This window comes from Pteronotus mesoamericanus, unplaced genomic scaffold (assembly GCF_021234165.1).
Source record: "Pteronotus mesoamericanus isolate MK-2021 breed Mesoamerican mustached bat unplaced genomic scaffold, CSHL_Meso_final scaffold_651, whole genome shotgun sequence".
NCBI classification, from domain to species: Eukaryota; Metazoa; Chordata; class Mammalia; order Chiroptera; family Mormoopidae; genus Pteronotus; species Pteronotus mesoamericanus.
The window spans coordinates 26,510,219-26,536,814 of NW_026555325.1; the positions used below are offsets into that span (position 1 = coordinate 26,510,219).

General features: G+C 36.5%; 1 protein-coding gene across 2 annotated transcripts in view; it reads right to left on the reverse strand.

The window, feature by feature from the left end:
* Window positions 1-7,139: 7,139 nt before the first annotated feature.
* Window positions 7,140-26,596, reverse strand: part of GRB14 (growth factor receptor bound protein 14) — a 117,934-nt gene continuing 98,477 nt past the window's right edge. For both annotated transcript variants that reach the window (XM_054562513.1, XM_054562514.1), the window contains 8 exons: window positions 22,226-22,336; window positions 21,937-22,032; window positions 16,182-16,262; window positions 11,221-11,337; window positions 11,056-11,128; window positions 10,831-10,918; window positions 8,751-8,844; window positions 7,140-7,519 (listed from right to left, as the gene is read on the reverse strand). In XM_054562513.1, the coding sequence (XP_054418488.1) occupies window positions 7,373-7,519; window positions 8,751-8,844; window positions 10,831-10,918; window positions 11,056-11,128; window positions 11,221-11,337; window positions 16,182-16,262; window positions 21,937-22,032; window positions 22,226-22,336 (807 nt within the window). In that variant the 3' untranslated portion in view covers window positions 7,140-7,372. The remainder of the gene's footprint in view (window positions 7,520-8,750; window positions 8,845-10,830; window positions 10,919-11,055; window positions 11,129-11,220; window positions 11,338-16,181; window positions 16,263-21,936; window positions 22,033-22,225; window positions 22,337-26,596) is intronic.

Here is a 26,596-nt window from a genome sequence, read left to right on the forward strand (position 1 = left end):
TTTTTATGACTTCATATTTTATGTTTAGGTTTTATAACTATCTGAAATTCTGTATGGCATGAAGAGTGATGTAGGGAATTATGAAACAGTAGTTGTCCCATCAAACCTAAAAAAAGAAAATGATCATTCTATTATTGACTTCTAAATCTATGCGTATTCTCGATTCTTTTACTGGTTTCTCTTTTTCCCATTTTAAAGCAATATTCCTTTGCTCAATGGCACTAAGTGCAGCAAATCTCACCTTTATGGAAAGCCAAGGCATGGTCCCAAGTAACATGAGCCATGACTTGATCTCTCTTTTTGGCAATGAGCATCATTTGGTCCTTTTGCTAATGAAGACATCTGTTGTGGATGTACTGCCATCAAGTCACCCTTGCTTACTTCTGGCTACAGGTTCTGCCACAGAAGCCTTTGTCTCTACTCTCAAAGATAAAATACTTATGGGTCAGTCCTCCTGGACAATTCTCCAATTATTCACCTATCCACAGAACTCTAGATAAGAGGGACACAGATTTTGTGCTCCTCAGGGGAAACCTCAAACAACCACGTACTTCTCAATTTTGGCTAAACTATATTTCTCTCTCTTCTGGTTAGGTCATTTCCACTTTATGCAAAATAAAAAATCCCTTTTCTCCTCTTTGAGTAATCTAGCTTTTACTACCCTTCAATAGCTCCTAAAATATGAGGTTTTATCACCTTTTTTCAGATGTGTAGCATGCAAAAGTGTGAGGGTAGTTCAGATATTTACAATCCCAATGTTGGTTTCTGCTTCCCCAAGTAAGTTAAGGAAAAAAAGTAGTTTTCTTCTTCTCTCGTGAGTCTTCAGAACAACAAGAACAATTTTAAAATTATTTTAATCTCTTTTATTTACATTATCTGTGGTAGTAACAATTCCATTTTCTAAGTGGTCTTGGCTATTCTTGTATGTTTATTCTTCTGGTCAAAGTTAGAATTATTACATCAAGGGAAAAAAATCCAGTAGGATCTCAATGACGGTTGTACTGAACTTATAGGTTTGGTGAGTATTGGGACTCAGCAATTTCAAAAGTGAAATGGGAGTGATGCCATACCATTGGCCCAGAAAATCAGATTGGAATTCTTGGAAGTTTTCAATGGGATTAAATGTGAAACCAATTTTTAAATGAGTATGAATTTTCAATGAAGTTCAATAAAGTAAGGATGGAATAAAAACAAAATGATTATCAAGCTTACTTCAATGACCACAGGGTAAATCTGAATTCTGATTTTTATGTTATGTCTGAAACCAGATAGATAGAAATAGATGGATAGAGAGATAGAAATAGATAAATTGATTTAGATTTCCAAAGACCTAGAATGATTTCCTCATGGATGTCCCACAGGAACTCCACATTTAGGAGATTCAAAACTGATCTCATATTCTGTTCCTCTTCATCATTGTATCGATTCATTTAACAAATCTGCATTGAACACTTAAATCAGTTTTAGACACTTTGCTAAGCTCTGGGGCTACAGCCATAAACAAGACAGTCATTCCTGGCCAGGACCTTACATTAAAGAGAGAAAACAAAACGGATGTTATGTTTGGTTTGGGAAAATGAAAGTTGTTAAGTTGTAGAACCACAGAACGAACATCCCAAAAAGTATGTATCTCAATACTCATGTTCTTAAAAGGGGTCTTTTTGCCACCTGGTCTGCAGACTGTCTCCATGGCCATCTTTCTCCTCAGCTTCCAGCCTTGCACCTGCTTTTTAGGCCCCTTGACTCGCTCTCTCACCGCCTCCTCTCTTCACTTCCACACCCACACTCTTCACTGCCTATGCAGAACGAAATCCTCTGTATTTCTTTCCTTCATCATCAAGGCTTCCAGGCCTCACCTTGCTATATAAAGAGTTTTAAGTGAAGCCAATTCTTTCTTAAAGAATTCCAATGAATCTGTTAAAACAGTAACTTTCTCACCCTCTTAATTATCACTATCTTTCTAGTTTCTCTGGTCTAAAACCTACTAATTATTTGACTCTTCCCTTTGCTTCTCCCTCATCCCTTTCATTCAATCACTAATGATTCCTTCTCCATAAAATCTTTCTTTTCACGCCCATGACTGTAGAGCAGGCTCTCCTGGCTGTTGCCCAAATTATTGCAATGGCCTCTTGATGGATTGTCCTTCTTTGGTTTCCTTCCCCATCCTCACTCATTTTATACACAATCGCCCTTCTGATCCAGACATCGTCAGTGTACTTCTACCCTCTAATTATTCCATTCCTTCATTCAATAGGTATGTCTGAGAATTTTCAACATGCAGGGCAGCGATAAAAAAAGGAATAAAACCCATTCTTGATTTCAAACAGGTAAAAATGTAATAGGGTGACACATTGAGGAACCCACGGCTTTCCTTAACTTAAATGCAAACCACAGCGATGAAGCCTTCCCTAACGCAGCAGGAGCTTGCCTTTCTAGTGCTATTTGCCTGACTTCCATTTCTGTCACAATGCCCTGTTGACTTCACTTACAGTGAAGCTATCACTTGCTCAAAAACTCTTGAAGTCAATCTATGCCCTTTCCATGCTGCCTGGCATTACCATTGTCCCTTTGATGACACTGTACAGCTCTTTCTGCAAGACTTTGTAAATGTAACTCCAGTAGGCCTTTCAGGACCCACCTTATTCCTCCCGTCTTTCAGCAAGTGTTGCCCATGTCTCTCTCCCATTGTATTTATAGGAAACACTTACCCACCCTCGCTTTGAGGACAGGTACTTATATATTTATACTCTATTATTCAAATTTGCATCTCTAAAAGTGCCTTTCAAATAATAGGCACTCAATACATGCTGAAGTGAACTTAACAAGCACCCAAGGTAAGAACATCATTTTTAGCTCCTAATCTGATCGCTAACATAACAAGTGCTTGTGAGGGGAGCAGATTCAGGCACACGTGCATTCTGTGAAAGTTTATTAATTTCTCAGACATGCACTAATCATGTGGTAGTCTTTTCCATTTTCTCCTCTCAGCCACACATCAGCCCATTTCCTGAGTTTTACAGGCAGGGTTCTCTAAAGCAGGTTTTGTCTTCTACCGTTGGGCATATCGTGAGAAGGCAGGATTCTCTGGAAAAGACCATAATGCAGGGGAAAATGGAAGGCAACAGGAAAAGAAGAGGAGCAAATATGAGATGGATTGGCTCCATAGCGATAGGCGTGAGTCCACAGGAGCTGAGCAGGGCTGTTGAGGACAGGTCATTGTGGACACCACTCATTCAAGTCACCAGGAGTGGGAGCCAACTCAACAGCACATAATGCACACATATTTCCTATTCTGTCGATCTCTGTTATTTCAGGGGAGGAAGATGGAAAGTGTGAGAATCCCAAAGCTCACTTCGTATTTTTAATCAGCAAGAAGAAAAAAGCAGGGGAGTCCGTAGGATGTGGTACAGGTGAGCCCTTACCCACATAGCCCCTAAGATGGACGGGGCACTCTCCCCCACTGCACTGTACCTACGGCTACTTCCATAAAAGCAGTCTTATAGGAAGGACTGAAACCGGGGCAGAGGCACAACGTGTACTGTACACTGTGTTATTCTCAGCAGGAAGGGTATACAAGTGGTGGCAGAGCAAAGGCACTCAGTGGCGCACTGGGCAATGTCCCAGGAAGGTGGGGTTCCTAATTGTATAATCACTAATGTAATGAAAAACATATCAAGTCAGATCTAGATCATGTGCTACTTTACAGTCATGGTTTTATTTACTCGCCGCAACTTAAGAAGTGAATAATGATGACGGTGCTCTCTCCTCTACAGAAATGAAGAAACTGATTTGACCAAGTCTACAAAGCTACCATATAATAGACTGGAATTCAAGTCCACAAAGTCCAATTCAGAGTTATAACCCTGAGTCCAGTTTCTAATGCCTTGTGTGTTACATGGGGTTAAATTAGGAAGTGGTCAATTTTTCGTAATTATGAGGGGAACTGGCAGAAAAAAGCAGTCACCGGATACCCCAACTGCAGAAACAACCATTTATGCTGGTTAGAAATTTACTTGGATACCTTTCTTAGGTTGGAGGATCTCCACAATGAACTTTGGGGTGAGTATAGTTATATGCTCAGCCAAGTGGTTGACTGGCCTTTTTCTTGTTCACATCTATAATTTGCAGAGTGAGGTATATGCAATTGGAGACATTACAAGTGGTACCCCAGCTACCAGTACTCCTAAATGTCAGCTAAAACTCTGGAACCCAGGGCTGGTAGGAGGTGATACATTCCCACAAGAAGCAAGTATGAAGGTCGAGTATTCAGTAAGTGTTACGAGGACACTGCCTCTCAAGTACTACTCTTTACACAACCAGTGTGGGTAAAAGTGACTGAGAATCACCCACAGTGCTCTCTAAGAACGCGAAACAGCACTGGAGGTCTTATGTGGGCAATAGTCAACACGACCAGGAAACACAGCAGGTTCCACTAGAGCAGGGTTTCCACCTGAGGTCCAACTACACAATTATACAATTATGTTACTATAATTAGTTTGTTTTGAAATTCTAATTGTTTTTGACATTTAAAGGCATTTTGATAGGGTCCATAAATTCCATCAGGGTGATAGATAGACCCACGGCACAAAAAAGCTTAAAAGTGCCTGGCAAAGGAGAGGAGAGTTTTCCAAATAGAGGAGCCAACTTGAAACACCAATTTGTAACCAATGACAATCTTTCCTCTTCAGAAAAGTCAAAATCCATAGTCTGACAGCACTACCATAAAACAAATACCATATATACAGTCAGAGTTTACACTATTATACATGTGAAACAACTAATTATTCTGATTGAAACACTCCTAATAATTTTTATCTTGTTTGATTAGGTTTCTTGAAGGTTTAAAAATAATTACTGAATTTTTCCATGTAAGAAAATTTTACAAAACAACGTGGGGCAGGCAGTCTGCTGGGTTTGCTTCCTTCTAGGAGAAGGAAGCATGCAAACTCCAACATATGAAAAGAAAAAGAAAGAAAACAGAACTGATTTGTCCTAATATTTATCCAAAATGGTGCAAGATAGCAGAACATAGCTAAAGCAAAACAAACAAAAAATAATAATTCAAAGGTAATTCACATTTTTCTTAGAAAGCCATTTTAATTCTGTGTGAATGTGCCTGACAGTCTCAGATTTGATTTCATATTAGATTTAAACACATACATACACATACACATTCAAAACCCTTTATCAGAAGGAAAAAGGAAGGCTAATGTCAACCTTTCCCCAATAATTTTTTTGACTCGTGCTTTAAGATCAAAGTAAGCAATTACATTCAAAATCTGGCTCGACAATAACTTTAGATTATGGATGAAGTTAGAGACACAAATAACAAAGACAAGTGCAAATTGGTCAATTTAGAGTCTAGTATTTAAAATACTACATTTTCTGATACTGTCAATTTGAACTGGACGCAAAATGAGGAAATGCATTTCAATTCAAAACAAAAATGTATTTTTATAAATCGGAAATAAAGCAGAAATACTCAGGGCTATTCTTAAAGCTCCTCCATTGAGAGGTCCTAAGTGTCTTCCACACTTTTATAGACACCAGATTGATATTTCATAACATCAAATTTATGTTCTAAAGAAGTAGGTTTGCATCAGCTAAAAATGAAATATTTTTAAAATTCCACCAATAACTCTTTTTCAGCAATTGATTTTATTAGCATTTTATGAATGTTTTCAGATGCTGTTATCAAAAATGTATAGTTATTTAAAACTAAAGTATGCAGTTTTGAAATATTGTTTTAAAAAATCTAACTTTCCCACAATGTTGTTATAAGGATCAATTAGAGGAAATGGGCAATGTTTTGTATGATTTTAAAGTTTATTTTATATTTTATTCTCTTATCTTAAAAAATAAATAAATAAATAAACACTCTGCCCTCAGAAAGTGAAAAAGCAGAATTATAGAATCCCAACAAAACCTTCCCAGGTGATCTCAAAGAGGGGATAAGAGAGGTTCGTGTCTCATGTTTTCACAGACTTTGGCTTCTGTATCGATGTTGCCTGGGTGAAAAACTGAAAAATGGGTAAGCAGAAAGAACAACACAAATTTACTTATTAGGATCTTAGTAGACTTTTGAATCTTTGATTAAACTGATTTTAATTGGGTTCATGATCTAGTAGTGGAGCGAGGATCTAAGTAGCTTTCATAAAGTTACAGCATGGGGGCAAATACGACATATTAAGGGGACAGTGTAAGTGTCATAGATTATATGCCACAAGAAAGCAAATATAAGTTATTGATATAAAAAGTCCCTCTCTTATTTTGATCATTTTCTTAAAAACAAACTGAATCATACACTGAATACAATCAATAATGGTCTGCATATATGACTCTGGTCCCATAAAATTATAATGGAGCTGGAAAATTCCCATTGCCTCATGACATAGTAGTTGTTCTTAACTTCACAGTGTATTGCATTGCACCCATACTTACCATTGTGTTACAACTGCCTGTAGTATTCAGTACAGTAAAATGCTGTATAGGCTTGTACCCTAGCAGCAATGGGCTATACCATAATGCCTAGGTGTGTAGCAGAGTATACCATCTAGGTTTGTGTAAGTGCATTCTATGATGTTTGCACAACAATGAAATTGCCTGATGCATTTCTCAGAATGTATCCCTGCTATTAAGAGACTCATGACTATACATAATTACTGTCAATCATTAAGTGAATGGAAAAAATACAATAAATAGCATGTCACTAAGAGGTGCAATGCCAGCAAAAATACTATAGTACAATTAATAATTTAATAATGTAATAAAAGTTACCCTGAAAGAAATCAATATATCTGAAAATAATTTTAAGCTGCCACCTCAAAATATCATTTGATTTTAATGTTACAGTCCACTCAGAAAATATATAATTCAAAATAGTTTTCAGTTTTATTAATAGGTCATGGGTGGCTTTTTTTAATTGATAGCAAGTTTTTAATCATACTTCTTAAGTTATTAGAAAAAGTAGTATAATTTAAACTCAGACCTCAAATAATTCATTCTGAACTCAATTTTTTTTATATTCTGAGTTGATAATCCTAATACTTGTATAGTAAGGACAGAAAAATGTTTAAAATACGTATATTTGAAGAAAATAATATAGTAATGTAAAAATCACACAAGGACACACCACGTCATTCTTTTTCTGAGGTTTAATTTTAACTAATGGATTTTAAATGATGAATATAATAGCAATCCAGATCTTTGCTTATTTTCAATGCACAAACTATTTTTTGTAACTTGGAGGTGAAAGGGATTCTTTTCACCGTGACAAAGCTTTCACCATTTTTTATGGTCTTTCTTTTTCCTTTTAAATTTTTTTTTCCTTGAATCCTTTTCCTTCAAGTTTAACAAGTCACTTCTGGTTTGCCTAAAGTGCAATTCTAGCACAATAATGTTTCAACTTGCAAGGAAGAACACCCTTGTTGAGTTGATAAAACTCCACCAGCTGGATCAGATCCGTAAACCTTGTGTGGCCATCATCCAGGGTGTGGAACATTTCACCATCATCTTCCACCTGCAAGAGGAAAAATAACAAACTGGTAAGAAGGGCAAACAACCCGGAAGGACAATCATATTCTATTGCATACTGCGTCTTTATATGTCAAAATTGACAGGTTTATATAACTAAAGGACAGTAAAAAGAATGCCATGCAGATTTCTTTTTTGTAACCTCGCTTACATTGAAAAGAAATATCTGATCCTAGGATAAGCAATGTGGCTGTACTTTCTCTACATTTAGTTCTTGCAATGTTCTGTACCTAAACTAGTATGACTATTCTGAATCAATATACAGTGAGAAGTCTGCATTACTCAGTGTATTAATGACCCCACTTACAGACATTAATTTCCATTTCTAAATATTGTCTACCTAACAGGTTCACTTAGTATATTAAAAATGAATATTCACATAATTTGTATGAGTAAATTGATTCCAAAGCAATAAAACATTATGTTAATGGGCTGACAGAGTTCCTTTTTTATTTTTGGCTTGTCACTGAGCTCTTCTGGCATTAGGCAATTCATACTTGCCAGGAACATGGTTCACATAATCAATGAGGTAGGGAAGACACCTCATATAAACTTTGGATAATTCCAAAAAAGAATCCATTCAAAAAGAAACACAAGTAATTCAGCAATCTCATGTAACACTTTCCTGGAAGGAGAATAATTCTCTATTCGCACGACCTTGTTCCAATATAAAAATCACATGCCATACACACATACATAGACAAACACACACTAGCAGAAGCAACAAAAATCCCAAAGCAAGGTGTGCCGCTCAGAATCAGAATCACGACAAAATCTGAAATGGGCTCAGAACAGTTTAAGCGATCTCCAGTTTCTGCAGCACCTGTGTATCCATCAACAATGATTAAAAACCAAACTACCAAAGGAAAAAAAAAATTTGGGAAAACAGAGAAGAAAGGGCTCTAAAATAATGGGTTTTAAAGAACTGCTAGTAGAATTCAGGAGAAAGAATCTTTAGTGGCCTTTTAACAATAGGTGGCATGGGGTCTATACGATATTGCTAAATCAAATTTCACGGGAAAAGAAAATTTAATTTTTACAATTCCTGTATTTCTTACATTAATTCAGACTCATAAAACCATTTATGCCAAACTTAACTCTAGTCAACAAACTCCAAAATTATATTCAATGAAAGAACCAAAGAAAGCTAAAGTTTACAAAAGCTTATCCATTAAGATCACCTCTAATATACGAATTTGAAATCACAAAGTACTTACTGGTATAATTTGAAAGTGCTTTATTTTTTGTGCATGACTCATTGACAGTACAAAAGTTTTGGGGTTACTCTGACTGTCCCGTACCAAGAAAACTCTAAAGAAAGAGAAGGAATTTCAGTGTGTTTCTTCATTTACTTATGGTTTTCAAAGAAATACAGCATGTAACAAACCCAGAAAGTATATACATAAATTCGGCCAGTGTTTTCTCCCACCGTGTATTCAGTGATGGGATTATCTAACATGGTAAACAATATGGTATAACATTACCTTCTACTATAAAACTGTTATTCGTGCTAATTTTAATAGCCCATTTGAAAGATTGTTTGGTCACAATAACCCATATAAATGTTATGATGGCATTGGTAGGTAGTGCTTTCTCCTTTTTTCCACTGGGAAATTGGGTATTTACATGTAACTGTTTTGGATGGAGAATGGGGCATTATCATATTGCTATTTTAACTTCTGAGTCATATTAGGCCCTGAAAGGAAAAAAAAATTCCTTAAAACAAAATCATTTTTAATCATCTCTTCTGGATCCCCTTTTTTTTCTTTTGTTTCTGTTTCCTACTCTTACATACACAACAGAAAGTGAGAAATAAATATGTTCTAAAAAAACAATCCTGCAATCATGTATTAAATGTTTGAGCAAAATATTTTAAGATAAAAAAACACCCAAACAACGTCTACTTTAACCTTGAAAAATGCAGCAGAAAAGCCTCTATAATGTCAAGCTAAAAAAAACAAGACGTGGCCTAATGGCCTAAGAGAAAAGTGCTGCCAGGCGTGGACTTTTACTTACTGGCAACACAGTGAAAAACCAGCATTGTATTAATTGTTGGCACACAGACCGCGCAGAGAGTCTCCAGAGGTGACTCTGGCACTGATCTCAGTGTGCCTGGGCAAAGGGGCCGCCAAATTTGAACCGGCACAGATGTCTGATGAGACTATCCATTTCATTTGTGCTGTGTGAGATCCCGACATGGGACAAAAGGGAGTTTCACTGGCAAATGGAGCTGTAATTGTCTCTCATTCCCGAGTAAACCACCACCACCACCTAGTGGCCTGCCTCGCATCATCACATCTTTCCAAAGAAATACCAGAGGAAAAAATTTTCGTTTAAAAAAGATACTATCATTCTTCATGCAGTTATTTCATTCAATCTATAAAAACTAGGCTCAGAAAGAAGTGAAATTATAATCCTCCAAAACATTTATCTATTCTTCATGGTTTATTTCTTTTCTTATTCTCATCAGATTACGATTTGTGCTGAATATCCAAATTTATATATAAAAAGGCTGTGCTCCCTGCAGGGAAGCATATTAAATTCTTTTCTTATTTAGAGTCTACTGAAATCCTGACTTGCTATTAATAATCTCCCATGTGAAGATGCACTTTTATCCAAATGTCAATATTAAATCACCTTGAAATCTTGTCATCTTCTTAAGCCAACCCTTGAAAGATATAAGAGCCCATCACCCCTTCTTTAAATTGATGCTAGTTTCATTTTTCATCCAAACCTCAAAACAACTTCATTAATTGTGTTACATTAGGGGAGAGAATGTAGTCAGTATTATAGGAAGTATCTGAAATACGTTGACAAAAACATTCTAGATTATAAATTGTTCATAATATTTTATATTTCTTCTGTATCTTACATGGTACCCTACTAAAAGATAACATGAGAAATAGCCAAGAAGTACCCTTTGAATAGGTTTACATTATTTAAAGCTTTTATTATTTAGAGAAAAGAAAATTGGAATATAAACAGAAAGGAAAACAGGAAAGTCTAAATATATAAGCAACTTTTTACTTACCACACCCTGCATCAAACTTTAATATTAGTGATCATTAGTTAAGAGCAGAGCATCCTATTCAGTTATCTGTTCATTTATGCACAAATACTAACCACAAACAATAGAACGGATATCCTATAGACATTTCTAGGATACCGTGGCAGCCATCGTTATAGAACAAAGTCACTTCTGTTTTAATAAGCCAAAGTCAAAACTTTGTGTTGCTGAAAAAGTAATTACTACCTACAGCAGAAATCAAAATCACTGCCATTCAAAATCAAGCTCACCCATCCACAAGTCCTTGCTGAATAATCAATCGCTGAGCTTCATCTCTAGAAATTTTGTGGTGAAACCAAGGTTGGGAGCGGTGGATAGCTGAAGAAACAGAGTGAAGGAATACGAAGTTTTGTATGAAATGATCACAGTTTAATTACATGAACTTTCTACCACAAGCCCTCAGTGACTACACCTAAATGCACATCCATCCAGTCACGGTGAAGACGCAGACATACCCATGTTTGTGGCAGAGCTCTGGGAAGAGGCCGTGGGGCTACCATGAGTGCCCAGGCGTAAACATCCTTTTTTCTGCACAGAGAAGGAAAAAACAAATTTCAGCTTTCTGAATGAAACAAACTCAAATCACAAATATTTTTTAAAGAACATGAACCAATTTGTACCCTCCATGCGAGTCCCTCCTCAACTGCCACTGACAGGGCTTCCGTGGGATTTTCTATAACTCTGCTTTTCTGGCCTGAGAAGTCCATTGCTACCAGGGAGTTCTCTGATATACTTCTCTGGAAAAAAAAAAAAACACACCTTTTTTACCATGAAAATATATTTGAAGTTATCTTGCAGTGTTTTGCTGGCAATACGTTTCGATTCTAGGATATAGTTCCAAAGGTGGCTAGCAGGGAATTAAAATGTCAAAAATACATATTCAAGACAAAATGGTGCTATAAAATAGTTTGGTTAAATAAGTTACACAGTTATTAGTTAAGGTCACTGAATTAAGTGTCAAATAATGGGATTAAAATATCTCCAGGTAAGCATGTCTTTTTCCTAAAACAACCCTCTCTTCATATTTTCTGGGAAAAAAGGGAGACACCAATTTAGAAAGGAATTTTGAGCCCTTTATGTGGATAAAAAGGTCCATTACTTTTGAACTCGGTTTTCTATTATGCTTTGAGAATTATCAGTTATCATTTAAATGGCAAATCTATCTACTTATGAAGCAGCTATTTATTAACATTCAAGATGCACTAAAGCTATAATAAGTTGACTTATATCAATCCTTTAGAAAGAGTACTCATTTTATAACAGAACTGAAGTATGTATTTTAGAAGTTTACCACCTCAGCTTTCATCTAATTTAGAAAATCAAATTTAGTGAAATAATTCAGATAATTCCTTATTCTTAAATTTTTCTCTGCTTTAATATATATTTTTTATCTTAAGAGAATAAACATGGCAAAATGAGAGCTGCAAAAATAAGTCAATGACAAAGAACTGATACAAAAGGAAGACTCTTTAAACACAATTTTAAATAAGGGCTCTTTGCTAATAATTTTTGTCAATTACTTTTTGTGTTCATATATTCTGGACTTGATTTTATTTTTTGGTTGTTTAGGGCTCTACTTTACAACAATCTTTTAAAAAGTATGCCACTCCAAGTCATGCATCTTAAAAAAAGACAATTGACAAAAATCTCCAGTCAACTGTGTCACTCAGTTTTTAAAACTTAAAATTCTCTGAAAGAAAAAAAAACCAGCATGGACAACGTTTAAGTTATTCTCTACTCATTAATAGAGGAGCAAAACAAAAAATGGAAGTCGACTGGTAAGTGAGGAGCCAATGTGCATCGGGAGGCTCATGGCTTATGGTCATTTTGTAGCTTGGCCTAGCAGACTACAGTCACATGTGTATTTGAAACCCTGTCCACACACACAAACAATCGAGGGGCTCATTTATCACTGCATCCCACACTGTATACTTTATTAACATTTGTTACTTCCTCTTCAAACCATGCTATAGAAAACTACAATCTCATTAAGGTTCATCTTTACTTCTAGAGATTTGGTGTGCAATCTTTCATTTGTTACAGGAGCCTTTATAATTGACAGCTGCTCTTTCCAGACAGATTCTGTGTCTGCAATCTCTATTTGCTGCCACACCTTACTTTGCTCTTCTCACCTGTGATGTGTGCTGGGCTGTCGACAAAGTCGATATACTTTTGCTGTGCCACTTTTAAGGAAAAGCCTCTACCTGCCCAAACCACAGAGTAATCTCAATCATAATGATAGCTTTATCCTTATAGTATCTCTACCTCACATGTCAAGATGGACTCTGTAATCTTAAATTCCTAATAACATTGAAATACTGTGAGGAAAAATAAATAAATAAATGCAACTAGTTTGTTTGTTTGCTTTGGCCTACAATATGATAGGCCAGAATATAAAACAAGATCTCATGTTCCATAATTAGCATAAGTAGGCATAAGTAGGGAATCTACAATACAAGTATTTTCTTTCTTTTTTTTTAATTTTATTTTTTCATTTTTTTAGAGAGAGGGGAAGAAGGGAGAAAAAGGAAATATTGATGTGTGAGAGAAATATCCACTGGTTGACTCTCGCACACCCCCAAGGGGGGACCTGGCCCCACGACCCACGCATGTGCCCTGACTAGGAATCAAACCTTGCGATTCATAGGCCAACGTTCAATCCACTAAGCCACACCAGCCAGGGTACAAATAAATATTTTCATTTGCTACATTGACTATACTAGAGAGAAACACAGGAATATAGCAAATATTTTCTACTGAATGGCAGGTGGTAGATAAAAAATTAATAGTGTACCTTTGGTGGACAAAGGAATGAAAGTGAAGCAAAATCGGACTTGAACTTGAAAGGTCATTTTCAGCTCAATGTCTTTCACATAGAAAAACAATGCTGATAACATTCAGAATCAGTGTATTTTTCAAAGCATTTGCCCCTATTTCTAGCTCTTTCTTCTAGTGCGATATACAGGGCAAGCCCTAAAAAAGAGTCCATGATTTTATGGGCATGCCTCTTTTTTTAAGAAAGAAAGGCCTGGGTACAGTCTGGATTGTCCAAGCCAAACACTGAGATCAGATCCAGTCACTCTTAGTGGAAAACATAACATGTTTTTCAGGCAGTTTAGATGGGTGGCAACTAGTAGCTAGTCACTGTCTGCCACCTCATTAAAAAAAAAGTCTAGATAAAGCTGCAGTGTATTCCTTAGCAAGAGGGCACAAAATTTCCTCAGATGTTGTTCTCTCATTGACTTCATAAAGGGCAATCGGACATCAGAGATGAAATTGATTCCAGATATTATGCAACTGCCCCCATATTTTACACTGCAGGACACCAGTGACCCACACAAGGTCACACAGACAGCATATGGTAAAAGCAGTGACACAGACAGGCTATATCTGGGGTTCTTTTACATACCACAGATTGGGAGGCACAGGGAAGAAACTGGTATGGAATGTCTAGGTAACAGTCAAAAGTGAGGAAGAGTAAGAATGTATGTAGACTTGTTTTTCCCAACCCTTCAATCCATCCAGGACCACATTAACAGATGCTCCTTTAAATGAATTCTCCATTTTTCTTAAAAAGGACCAACTATATTTGGCTTCCTGAAATATCTGCTGATGTTTTTCATTTCAAAGGCTGATAGGGCTGGCTGTTATGTGCTATATATAAGTATGATGTTTATTATGGCATGAGAGTATGTTTTTCTCATTTCCTTTCTCAAAATTTATCTCTGAAGAAGATAAGATAATAATATTGTTCCTTTATACTAACTTTTCTATGTTCCTCTGAAAATAGTGCTTGGGTGAAAACCAGCAGAGGCAGGTGAGGGGCACTCCTATCCATTATAGGTCACTGATTATTCCATGATAATCTAGAAAAGTGGGATTCAGTACAGATACCAAAATAAATACAAATATTTCCCCCAAACTTCTTAGTTTCCTCCATGTAAATTAAGGAGGATGGAGCTAAAATCTCAAATGCTTTTTGATCATGACAACTGCCATACAGAACAGACAGGTCATCAGCACAAAGACACCTAAAATCCATTCCCTTAGTCCCTGTTTTCAACCAGATTAACCGAAGGAGTGTCTTTTCCTGTACATGGTGTTGAACAAGGAAAGCTGTACACTAACCCAACTGTCACAAGCATAGTGATCAACAGTAGGATCACTTTCAATGGAGACAGGCAAGAATAACACCATACTTGTATGCTAGTAACAGCGATGAGACTAAAAAGTTCTTTGTTCATGACAATATTTTCCTATAATTAAGAAGGCACTAAACAATTGCCTTCAATGCATGGCTGCTATTAATATGTTCATCCTAATAACTTCAGATTCTAAAAGAAATGTAGAAGGGTTTAGCAAAGGATTAAGATAATAAAAGTCATTACTTTTTCTATATATATAGATTGATTGATTGATTGATTGAAAGATAAGGATAAGCTGACAAATTATAAAAATACCTTAAGGCAATTGATTTTATAAAAATTCATTATATTCTTGTTTCTTATTTTAGGGCTTAAAAGTAGTATGATACAAAGATGAAAAGTTACTCTCCTATAACTTGCAGTCAAAGCAACATAACTACAGAATTGGAGTTCTTTTTCCATATTAGTCTATTGGGCTTCATAATCAACATTATTTCATGCCTCATTCCTAGAACTGAGCATCTCATCTGTTATATTCCATGTGGGGAAATGCATCTTCCTTGGTCACAGGCGTGAGGAGCGTATTTTTAACCTAAGTGCAAGTGCAGCGTGGCAGCTGATTTGTTTCACAGGCACATACATCTGAATTTCTAATATACTCAATATTAAAGAGCACAGGCAAATTAGCAGAACATAAAGTTTAATTAAAAAAAAAATTCTTGTGTTAATGTACAGAAAATTAAAATTAGGTCCTAAAGAAGAAAAAAGATGTGTCTGTGTGTGTCTGCTAATAAATACCCAAGTTGGACTTAGTATAAATCTGAGAAGTGGTGCTAGACTTAATATAATACATGACTCATATTTTAGCTGGCAGTTTTGGGTTTTCTGGAGAGGAGTGTGCTTGTCAAGGAACTTGAAGTTTAAAAATGTTATTGTTAGAAAGCCAGAATGCGAAAGAGCTTACAAATGTATAGTACAGCTTTTAAAATTCCAAATCTTTACAGTAGGCTATGACAACTCCAAAATTAATATTAAATTAAATAAATACATAATCAAAACCAATAATTATGGAAACACCTACAACCCCATGAAAATATTCTATATATTATCTTATTAACACCTAATCCTCAAATGTTGTAATGAGACAGAGGACTCATGTAATTCTTCCAAATATTTAAAAATTTTCTTTAACATATAGCTATCTATTTTAATTGAATATTTCATGTATACTCTAGTGCTGCGATTTTATTACATAGGCTACAACCATACAAACTCCAAGAATAAATAATTCAATATAACATTAAGGTAAGATGATGCCAAAGAGTCACTTTATTTGACCAAGAGGAAAGAATGTAAATGTATTACAATGTCATGCAACTGCAAATTAATATAATATAAATGTAAAATAAAATATATGTTCGAAATTTGGTCCTTACCATGGGTGATATACTCTGAGAACTGCAGCCACTTCTACCTTGATACGGATGCATGTAATTCTGGTACAGCTGCATGCCATACTACAGAATAAAGGAATAAAAACAGTGGCACTACTTTTACTACACAGACAATTTACAACAATCAACACTTTCATTAATTATACATCAATATAAAAAATAAAAATTATAAGCATTTTTTAAAACTAATAAGTTAAAGCAACAAAATCTTTGAAAGATAGGCTTCTAGTGCCTTAAAATGATACATTTAAAAATAGTGTTTTTTTATTTGGACCCACTATTTAAGGTGTAGCTCACCAGTACAAAGATCTGGAATTGACATTTCTATACATTATTTTTACAACCAATAGCAGTAGAGTTGTTTGGAGGGGTACATCACCTAGTGGTAAGAAAGCTCACTTGGGAAGAAGTGCCAGGCTTTATGGTACAAAGACTCTGCAAACACATCCTAAGCAAAACCAGGTAAAATTTACCATAACTCTTCAATGACTGGTTGATGAATTTGGTAAATCCATGAACTCAGCCCTATGTCAAAGATCTCTAGCACTGTGACATCCTCTGTTAACATTACGTTTATGACACTGTTTCATGTTTGGCTCTAAATTCAGGGAAATCAAAATGATGGGGAATTAGGCTGAGTTCAGATAAAGGGTCACAAAATACAATATAAATGGCAGTAAATAAGAACTGCAGCACCCTTACTTTCAGGAGGCAGCATAATAAAACCTGGGCTGCAAGGCTACAAAGAGAAAATGGGTCTAGACTATAATACTGGATTATTAGTTTGAGAAACATTAAGAATGCCAACTTCTGTGAGCACACTTATCTTGCAGGGGTCCCCATATGAAACTGGAAAATAACCCCCTTAGATTTAAGACACTTTGGTAGAAAGGAAGGGGGAGGGAAGAAAAGAAAAAAGAAAAGAGAAAAAAAGAAAAGAAGAAACCAATGGGACAAACAGGGTTTTTTGTTTTGCTCTGATTGCTATGCTCTACAATTCTTTCCATTTCAAGGAATCATAATGAACTTATTAAAAGCAGGTCCTATATACAAAAAAGACGTACCATGGAATCCAATCTTACCCTTAAGGTGAACACCATTTAAATATTCTGAAAGAGCTGTTTCTCTACTAAAGACTATTTCCTTAAAAACAATTTCAGCAAAGTGGATATATTTCGTAAATAGGCAGAAAATCAGAGTGGGGCGAGGAGAGTCACTGTGTTCAAGATTTTGCTTTTAACATGAATATAAACCTGCGCTCATTTAAAATTATGGGTTGACTTTTTTTATCCAATTATATTCCAACTTCTAAAAATTATCTTTAATTTAAGTTTTGATTGACATTAATGAGACCTAATACAATTTAATATAAATCAACTCTAAGCTTACAATAGTTTTAAGACGACGACAGGGGAGCTTAATTCCTAGTGAAGTTCACTTTAGAGAATATACAATAACCTCCAACCAATACTGGTCACAAGGTACATGCTGCTCGGCCACCTTTTATTTATCTACAGTGAAAAGCCTGCTACCAACTAATAAGACTGTTTTCTTCAGAGATGTATTGTCCCTGGTACCTGTGGTGTTGGCTAGTTGCTTCTGTGCTGTTGGAGGTCTTTGGTAGGCATTTAACTCTGGCCAAGGGGTAGGGCATGGGTCACTTTAACATTTCCCTGTCCCTATGGAGGGGCAGAGAAGGGACTAAAATACGTCAGAGTGAAGCCAGCAGAGTTTTAATTGAAGGAAAGGGAAGCAGACATGTAGCTAGGACACTGTAGATGAGCAAATCCCTTTTCTAAGTCTCATTTTCTGATTCTGTATGTAACTGGGATTTCTCCAAAGAGAACAGGAGTATCTCCACCTGATATTACATGAAAATGAAAGGGAAATGAAAGTAAAAGAGGCCAAATTCTTGGGGGAGGCCATCTCTAATAAGCAATATATAAGGAAAACTAGAGGGGTATTCCTGGTCTAGCCAAAATCACATAGACTACTTTATCCCTGCTCCTCCCCACTAAGTACATCAAGTCCTCGAGTAATGTTTTGTTAAAATATTGATGAGAGAAAAAACCTGACTCCTAGCTGAGGCCACTGTTTGTGTGGCATTTGCACATTCTCCCCACCTGTGTGGGTTTTCTTTTCTGGTTTCCTTCCACATCCCAAAATACGTGCACACGAGGTGAATTGGCGTGTCTACATTGTCCCAATCTGAGTGAGTGCACCTGCGACGGAAGGGCGTCTTGTCCAGGGTTGGTCCTGCCCTGCACCCTGAACAGCCAGGGTAGGCTCTGGCCACCTTCAACCCCGAACAGATTGGAAAATCATTCTCTCTCTTGTTTTTATGTGTCTTTCTTAAATGTATGTAAAACTCATATTTATTTCAATGTTTAATATTAGAAGTGTTTTGGCTCTGTATTTAGAAGTTTGGTGATGTTTGTGTAACCAGAAATATGCCATAGAAACTTAACTCTTGTTTTTATCAATTAGCTTATGGTATATCAGTTTCATTATCCATCGTTTCTAAAGTCACAGTTTCCAAGAACCTATCAAGGGCATTACATAAGGACTTACTCTGCAATGATAAACTCTGGAAATAACATGATAGACAACCAAAGGAGTGGATCTAAAGATACTTCTAGCACGGGGTGACCCCAGAGGTACCAGCCCCAGGGATCAAACAGATGCCCGACTGACAACCTGCCAGGGAAACCAACTCAGTCCCCTGTTAACATATCTCAAGTGTGTCTGTGCGGACAAGCCCAGACCCAAGTATCTGGATATTTTAAAGTGTACAAACAGATCATATCACTTCCCTGTTTGAAACCCTTCACAGGTTCCTGACTGGCCCCAAGATAACGGTCCTCACCGATCCTTGCCTCCCTCTCCAGCCTCAACTGGAAAAGCTTTACATAATTGAAACAACCAAGGAACACCAATGTGGTAGCAGAATAATGGCCCCTGTAGGTGCCTACATCTTAATCTCTGGAACCTATGACTATGTTAGGCTACAAAGAAAAGGGGAATTAGGTTGTATATGGAATTAAGAGTGCTAATCAAGTGACATTGAAATAAGGTGATTATCCTGGACTATCCAGCTGGATCCAGTGGAATCACAGAGGTCTCTATAAACAGAAGGGGGACCCAGAAGAGAAAGAACCAGAGATACTGAAGTGTAAAAAAGACTCAGTACACATTGCCGGCTGTGAGCGTGGACGAAGGGGCCACGGGCCAGGGGATCTAGGTCACTGCTAAAGGCTGGAAAGGGCGCAGAAATAAATTTTCTCCTAGACCCTCCAAAAGAGAACGCGGCCCTGCTGCCACCTTGTTTTCAGGCCAATTAAGATCTCTTTCAGACTTCTGAATGACAGAGGTGTAAGATAATAAATTTGTACTGTTTTAAGCCATGACTTTGGTGGTAATGTGTTAGAGCAGCTATAGAAAACTAATGCAAAAGAGCATGTTGAAACTGGACATTTATGACCTGAAAGTGGCTTTGAGACGAGTCAGATGAGTGAAAAAAGTGAGAAGGGGACAATCTCCCAGAAGCCAAGTGTTCTGTATATGAAAGGATCATAAATTCTTAAACACACATTTCTTTTCATATTTTAACATCTTTAAATTTGACCTATAATCTGTAGCATCGTATATTCTCTATGGACCAACCTTCTCATTGCCTGAAATGGGTGGGATCAAGAAATCATTAGCATCAAACGTTGCAAAAGAGATGTCAGTGGCTAGAAAGACAACCTCACAGAACAGAGCAGGGCACTCATCTGAAAGGTTCGGCCTTCCCAAAGGTTTTGAGAGCATACAGCTGGATGTTCTGTGGAAAATATGAATATCCTTGACTCGGAAATGAAAATGATTTAGAAAAACCAGACTTAAAATATAAAAAAGCTTAAGTATACTTCAACAAATTTTCTTCACACATATGTTCATATATTTGTATATATCTCTGTGTACATACATAAAATTGATAAATGAAATCTAAGTCTACATAAATCTAAGCTAACTAAATAAAAATTATAAGTAATGTGAAAGCATATGATAATTGTATTGGCATAATTTTTTTCTAGTTACACACAAAAATAATGGCGTAGCCTAGTGAAGTCAGTGGTGTGTTAGATTCGCTGAAAGACTGATCTAAGGAAGTGGGTTTACCACCTGCTTCTGCACTGGGTCCTAACTTTGAGCCCAAGTTAGAAGGGAGAAGACTTGGCTAACAAGGTTGGAACGTATGTCCTCTACCAGCTTTCCAGAATTCTGATGGAAGGGGAGAGAAAATCAGAGACCTCAAGGCATTTTCTCTATTATATTCACAATAGTCAAAAGGTAGAAACAACACAAATATCCATCAACAGGAAAATAAACTGTTTATTTAACATCCATAAACATACAGTGGAGCATTATGCAGCTGTAAAAAAGAAATGCAGTACTACTGATGTATGCTACAATGTGAATGAACCATAAAACATTATGCTAAGTGAAAGAAGCCAGACACAAAAGGTCACCTATTGAATGATTCTATTCATTTGAAACAGATACATTGAGAAAGATGGAACAAAGATTGGTGGATGCCAGGGACTAAGAGTAACTGCTTAATAGGTACAGCTTCCTTTAGAGGAGAAGAAAATGGGTTTAAAATAATTTTTTTTTTCATTTCTTGATTTTGTGAGAGAGAGAATCATCAATTTGTGGTTTGCTTATTTGTGCATTCATTGATTGCTTCTTTTATACGCAAGGACTGAAGATCAAACCTTATGTGGTGCATCAGGGTGATGCTGTAACCAGCTGAGCTACCAGGACAGGGCAAGAAAATCTTTTGGAGCCAGACAGAGTTGGTGTTTACACAACATTTTGAATATACAAAATGCCACTGAGTTGTCCACATTAATCAGGTAAATTTTATGTTCTGTAAATTTCACCTCAATTAAAAAAATTAAAAGAATAAAAAACAAAACTCTCTTCCCAACCTGGTATGACAACTAATCTGATTCTGATTATTCCACCCTTCCTCAAAAGGAAATGTTAATAATTTTTAAACTTTAAATTTAAAGTTGTTAAAGGTGTTAAATTTACTAGCGTATAAGTTCCAAATATAAATATTTTCTATACATTCTGGAAGAAATCAATTGTGTCTCTCTTCCCTACCTGCCTTTAGAACATCCTTATTCCTTTCAAAATGCTTACCCACAAATTATACTTGTGAAAGTTGTAGTTTCTACTTAATACAAAAGTAGATGCTTTAATATATCTGTAATAAACTTTACATAATAACTTGAGTTATATCTAAGATAGAAAGCAATTTCTAACACACTTAAATAAAATATAAAACAACTACACTAAAGATATCCAGGTGGGCACATTTCAAAATGTACTTCATAATGAATGGATTGATGGCAATATTTTTAAAATACACACTAGGTCATGTACAGAAGTTGTTTCAATCAGTGTATACTAGCTACAAATGTAATATTCTTAGGCAAAATTAAAATCAGGACATTTCTAAAAATAGAATACTTCTCACAAAAAAGATAAATTCCACTCTACTCTGCAAATGTTTATCTTTGAGATAAAAATAAAATAAAATACACACATCCGATGCTGGTGATTTTTCTTCTTACTCACATACCCACACAGACTCATAGCAAATTTCTGCGTTTTGAAATACAGCTATTTTCAAACCTGGATGGTACTCCCAGCATTTAATAGAAATGCAAGACTGCAGTGAGATTACCTTAAGCAATCTAATCGCGGTCACCCAGCATGTCCTACTCTGCTCTTCTTCTGCACAGAGCATTTTCAGGTCTCGGGGCCCTCGCGCTTTGTTAGGCTAGAAGGCCACAGCACATTGTTTATCGTTAATGCATATCTCGAAGGTAACACCTGTTGAAATAAAAGCCACTAAAATTCTCCCATATATGTAAGAGAAAGCTGTCTCTTTTTAAAAGAAACTAAAAGAAACTCGAGCTTACCTAAAAGGCTGAGGCTTGCTTTATTCATCTATCAAAATATTAAGCCTGTACCTTAAAGCAGAATCCATAGTTAGTTGGTGCTCCATGTTTTTTTTTGCCTGCCAGTGACACATAAATATCACTATTGCCAAATTCGCTGAAAAACTGCAAATGCCGGGGTTCCTTTAAAAAAGAAAAACATATGCGAGTGTTGACATTGGTACACATTTTGCAATATCTATTTTGTATTTCTATTATATAACATAATTTATATCTTGGCAGAAATTATCCCAAATAATGTAACAGAAACTAAAGGGAAGGAAAGCTAAGACACTATATTCTTAAATATCCAGGAGCTCGATATAATATTATTTAATTTAAGACATGGTAACTTGTTTATAATTTACCTTCCAATATACAAAAAAAAAATACACTTTGCTATTCTAAAATTATTCCCTTTAACCACCATTTCAAGGATTTTGAAGGAGAGAAGACAGAAAGAATGACTTTTGAAAAAGTTTTCCTTTCTGGGTTTCAAATAATGGTAGTTCTCTAAAAGGAAGAAAGTTGGTTTAAACTTCCACAGCAGTTAGAGAAGAAAAAGGAGATACAGACAACAATTCCTGATTCATTCGGAAATAATCATCCCTCCTGCCTGTGTACTGCCTAACGCCACAGCAAGCAATGAAATAGGAGACACGACTATCTTCCTTCACTAAAAGAAGGAAGCCTGTTCCGATGAGTTCAAGGAAATTACTTGGCAGTGGGATGTGTCTGATTTTCAAGGCAAAGTGGAACCATGAACAGCTATTTCTTCTTGGGGAAATCCATGAGATTTAGAACTGGTCATAGGAAATCACTAGGCCATGCTATTCTATGATAGGTTAATAACTTGGAGAAGTGTTCAATTCTGGGGTCGAATACATCATCAAAACTGACCAAAATATGGCTGTTCTTTAAAACCTTGCTGATAGTAGCGTGGGCCTCGACCACACCAGCATTATCTGGGAATTTATGAGAAACACAGTATCTCAGAGCCCACCCTAGACCTACTGAATCAACATCTGCATTTTACCAAGCTCCCAGGTGAAATTTCATATGCACTGAAATTTCACAATGCTCTAAAAACAAGCAAACAACAAAAAGAAAAAGAAAAGAGAAAAAAAACAGAGCATTCAGCAATTTGAGCAACCTATTCACATCCAAATAAGTTTCACTCATTTACCAGCCGTCTATGTTGTTCCCAATGATTGGTACAGTGAGAATTTCTACGTATGTCACTGTTTCTCTGTGTATCACTGTTATTAGGCATTTTGATCTAATGAATAGCTCTAGTTCCTAATTCCATGAAAATAGCACAGAAAAGAAAATTGCTAAAATAGACCCAGCCTAGAGCTTGTGGAACAAGGGAGGAAAATGGAGAAAGATACTCTTATTGGCATGGCCTTTAAAGCTGAATTCCTAGATAGAAATTGATTTGTTAGTAAAAAAGTGTCTGATTTCTATGAAGATTAAATAAGACCATCCCTGCCCACTGATACTGTGCAGGTCAATGTCACTGAGTCATTCAAATGTGAGAAAAAGGCAGCTCAAGAAACTGGAAAAGACTGGAAGGTCATAGAGGCATGATGAGATTCCTCTTTTGATTGATTTTTTTCCCCATTATAGGCATATTAAGGCTTATGGCATTATAAGACTACAAGGCCGAGTTGGCATGGTTAGCAAAAGCTAAGTGTGCACATGTATAACATCGGAGGGGTTGGAGAGGAGGGTATTAGGTGTTTCTGTACAATGTAAGCCACAGTCACATCTTCAAGGCTTACAGCAGTGGTTATATAATTCCTGCACAGCCTACATCTTTAGAAAGTAAAATAAATGGAGACCCTTCTCACAGAAAAAGGACAAGATGTAATCTCCTTGCCAGGTAGAAATGTCAGTGTTAGATACCAGATATTCTACATAATTTTTATCAGTCATCATTCTTGAGGTTATGTAATACCTCATATTTCTTTATTGAGGGGAACTTAAAATCATTTTCATGTATAGACCATGAAATGTGAGCTTAGTAGGCAATGGCTAAATAGAATATTATAATGCACAGCTAAGTAGGATGCCGTTGAAAGAGCTAAGGTTCCAGGCTACGAATAGGGATTTGATGCTCAGGATTTTGCCTAGCCAAGGGGAAGACCATTGCAAGGATTTTTAAAAGCATGGATCAAGTAGAAAGAAGACCTGTATTGTATGATGGGTAGGGGGAAAAGAAGGTGAAGGATGAAGTTGATTTTAATTTGAAACCTGTTGCAAAACTAAGAAGTCAGGAACTCAAGAGACATTATCACATCCTCCAGTGAAGGATCACTGAAAAAAAAAAGAAAGCACAGTGAGCCCTGACTGGTGTGGCTCAGTGGACTGAGTGCCGGTTTGTGAACCAAAGGGTTACTGGTTCGATTCCCAGTCAGGGCACATGCCTGGGTTGCAGGCCAGGTCCCCAGTGGAGTGTGAGAGGCAACCACACATTGATGTTTCCCTTCCTCTCTTTCTCCCTCTCTTCCCTCTCTCTAAAAATAAAGAAATAAAATCTTTAAAAAAAACAGTAAAATAGGCAAGATTACTAGATTTAAAAGTACTTTTCTCTGATTTTCAAAGCAAAAAGATGATCCATTGCACATTTGCTCAAAAGACACCTTCATGTGTAATTTCATACCTTTAGAAATACTGGGAAAAGAGCAAGTTCATTAAAGTGGTTAAAAAAAAGTCTAAAACTTTAATTATAAAAATGGGTAATAATTCATCCTAACACTATTTATGATAGGAAAATGTGAAAACTAATTTAAATGGTCATAAAAAATTAGTTAAATGCATCTGTATGATAAAATACAAGCAGTCAAACAATGCATACTTCAAAATAAAAGATTTCTGTAAGGGGATGAGTTGTAAGTTAGTCAACCCCATTCCATGAAGCATTATACCACTTACACACACACACACACATGCACACACACGCACACACACGCACGCATACACGCATGCACACAAACAGCAACAAAGAACACAGTATGTGAGGAAAAGGAGGAAACTGTAAAATCAGTTGGGGAAAATATGGAAAAGAGTCAAGTATACCGCTCCTTTACAGTTCCTGTTAGGTCCTGTGAGGACCACTACCCAGATAATCGGTCCCCATCACTAACTGTGTTCTGAGATGCTTCAACCTCAGCACAATGTATCCAGAAGTAAGATCATTAGTACCTTCCTTCTCAGATAATGACCTTTTAGCAAACCTATTATTCCTCTTTGTTCTATTAAAACATTTTCTATTTCTTTATTTCTTTCCATAAGAACTTTTTGAATGCTTCCTCTTCTTTGGTATCAAGCAGTCACATAAACACAGCCATCTGCTATTTAATCTGGCATCTATTCCTTTCTTCCTCCACTGCTCATCCTAGGTTAGAGCCCATCTCCTCCACTCTGAATTACCAAATTGTCATCTAATTGGCATCTGTGCGGCTCCCCCTCACTCTCTTCCTCTCCCCTCCTAACTCCTCCCTCTCTCCCTCCCTCCTCCTCTCTTTTCCTCTTTTTTTCTTGATTTTTTAAGCTCAGCGTGGCCACACTAATATATTTTTTAAAAATTTCCTCCTGAGGACATATTTTTTTGTTTTAATTGATTTCAGAGAGCAGGGCTGGGGGGAGAGCAAGAGAGAAACATCTGTCGGTCACCTCCCTCATGTGCCCTCACTGGGATCTAACCTGCAACCTAGGTATGTGCCCTGGGTCTGTGCCCTAACCCACAACTGTTTTTTGTGTTCAGGATGATGCTCCAACCAACCAAGCCACCTGGCCAGGTAAGCCATACGAATCTTACAACCTGATCATTTCACTCTCTTGCTGAAAAATGTTCACTGGTTTCCTCAGGTGAGTTGAATAATAGCTCCCCCTAATATATGTCCATGTCCTAGCCCCTGAGAAACTGTGACTATGACATAATTTGGAAAAAGGGTCTTTGCAGATATAATTAAATTAGGGGTCTCAAGAGGAGATCATTTTAGATTATGCCATTTTAGATTAATCCAATGACAAGTGTTCTTGTAGGAGACACAGAAAGGCAGATACAGAGACTAATGTTAGGCAGCCACAAGCAAAGGGGCACATGGAGCCAGGACCAGCCAAGACGGCTAATCCTACTGAAAATTTAAAGGAACAGGTCATGAGAATGTGACATAAATAGTGGATAAACATCTCCAGCATAAAAGAAAAATAGGAATTTGAAAATTGAATGCATATGTTCGGAATCAAGCAAGGGTTATAAGAATGTATTTGAATGCACCGAGAAATATGGCAGGAAAATGACTGAACACCAATGATTATAATAATACCGGAAAACAGCCAGAGAAAAATGACTGTTACCCATAAAGAATCAACAATGTTGTCATTGACAATAGACGC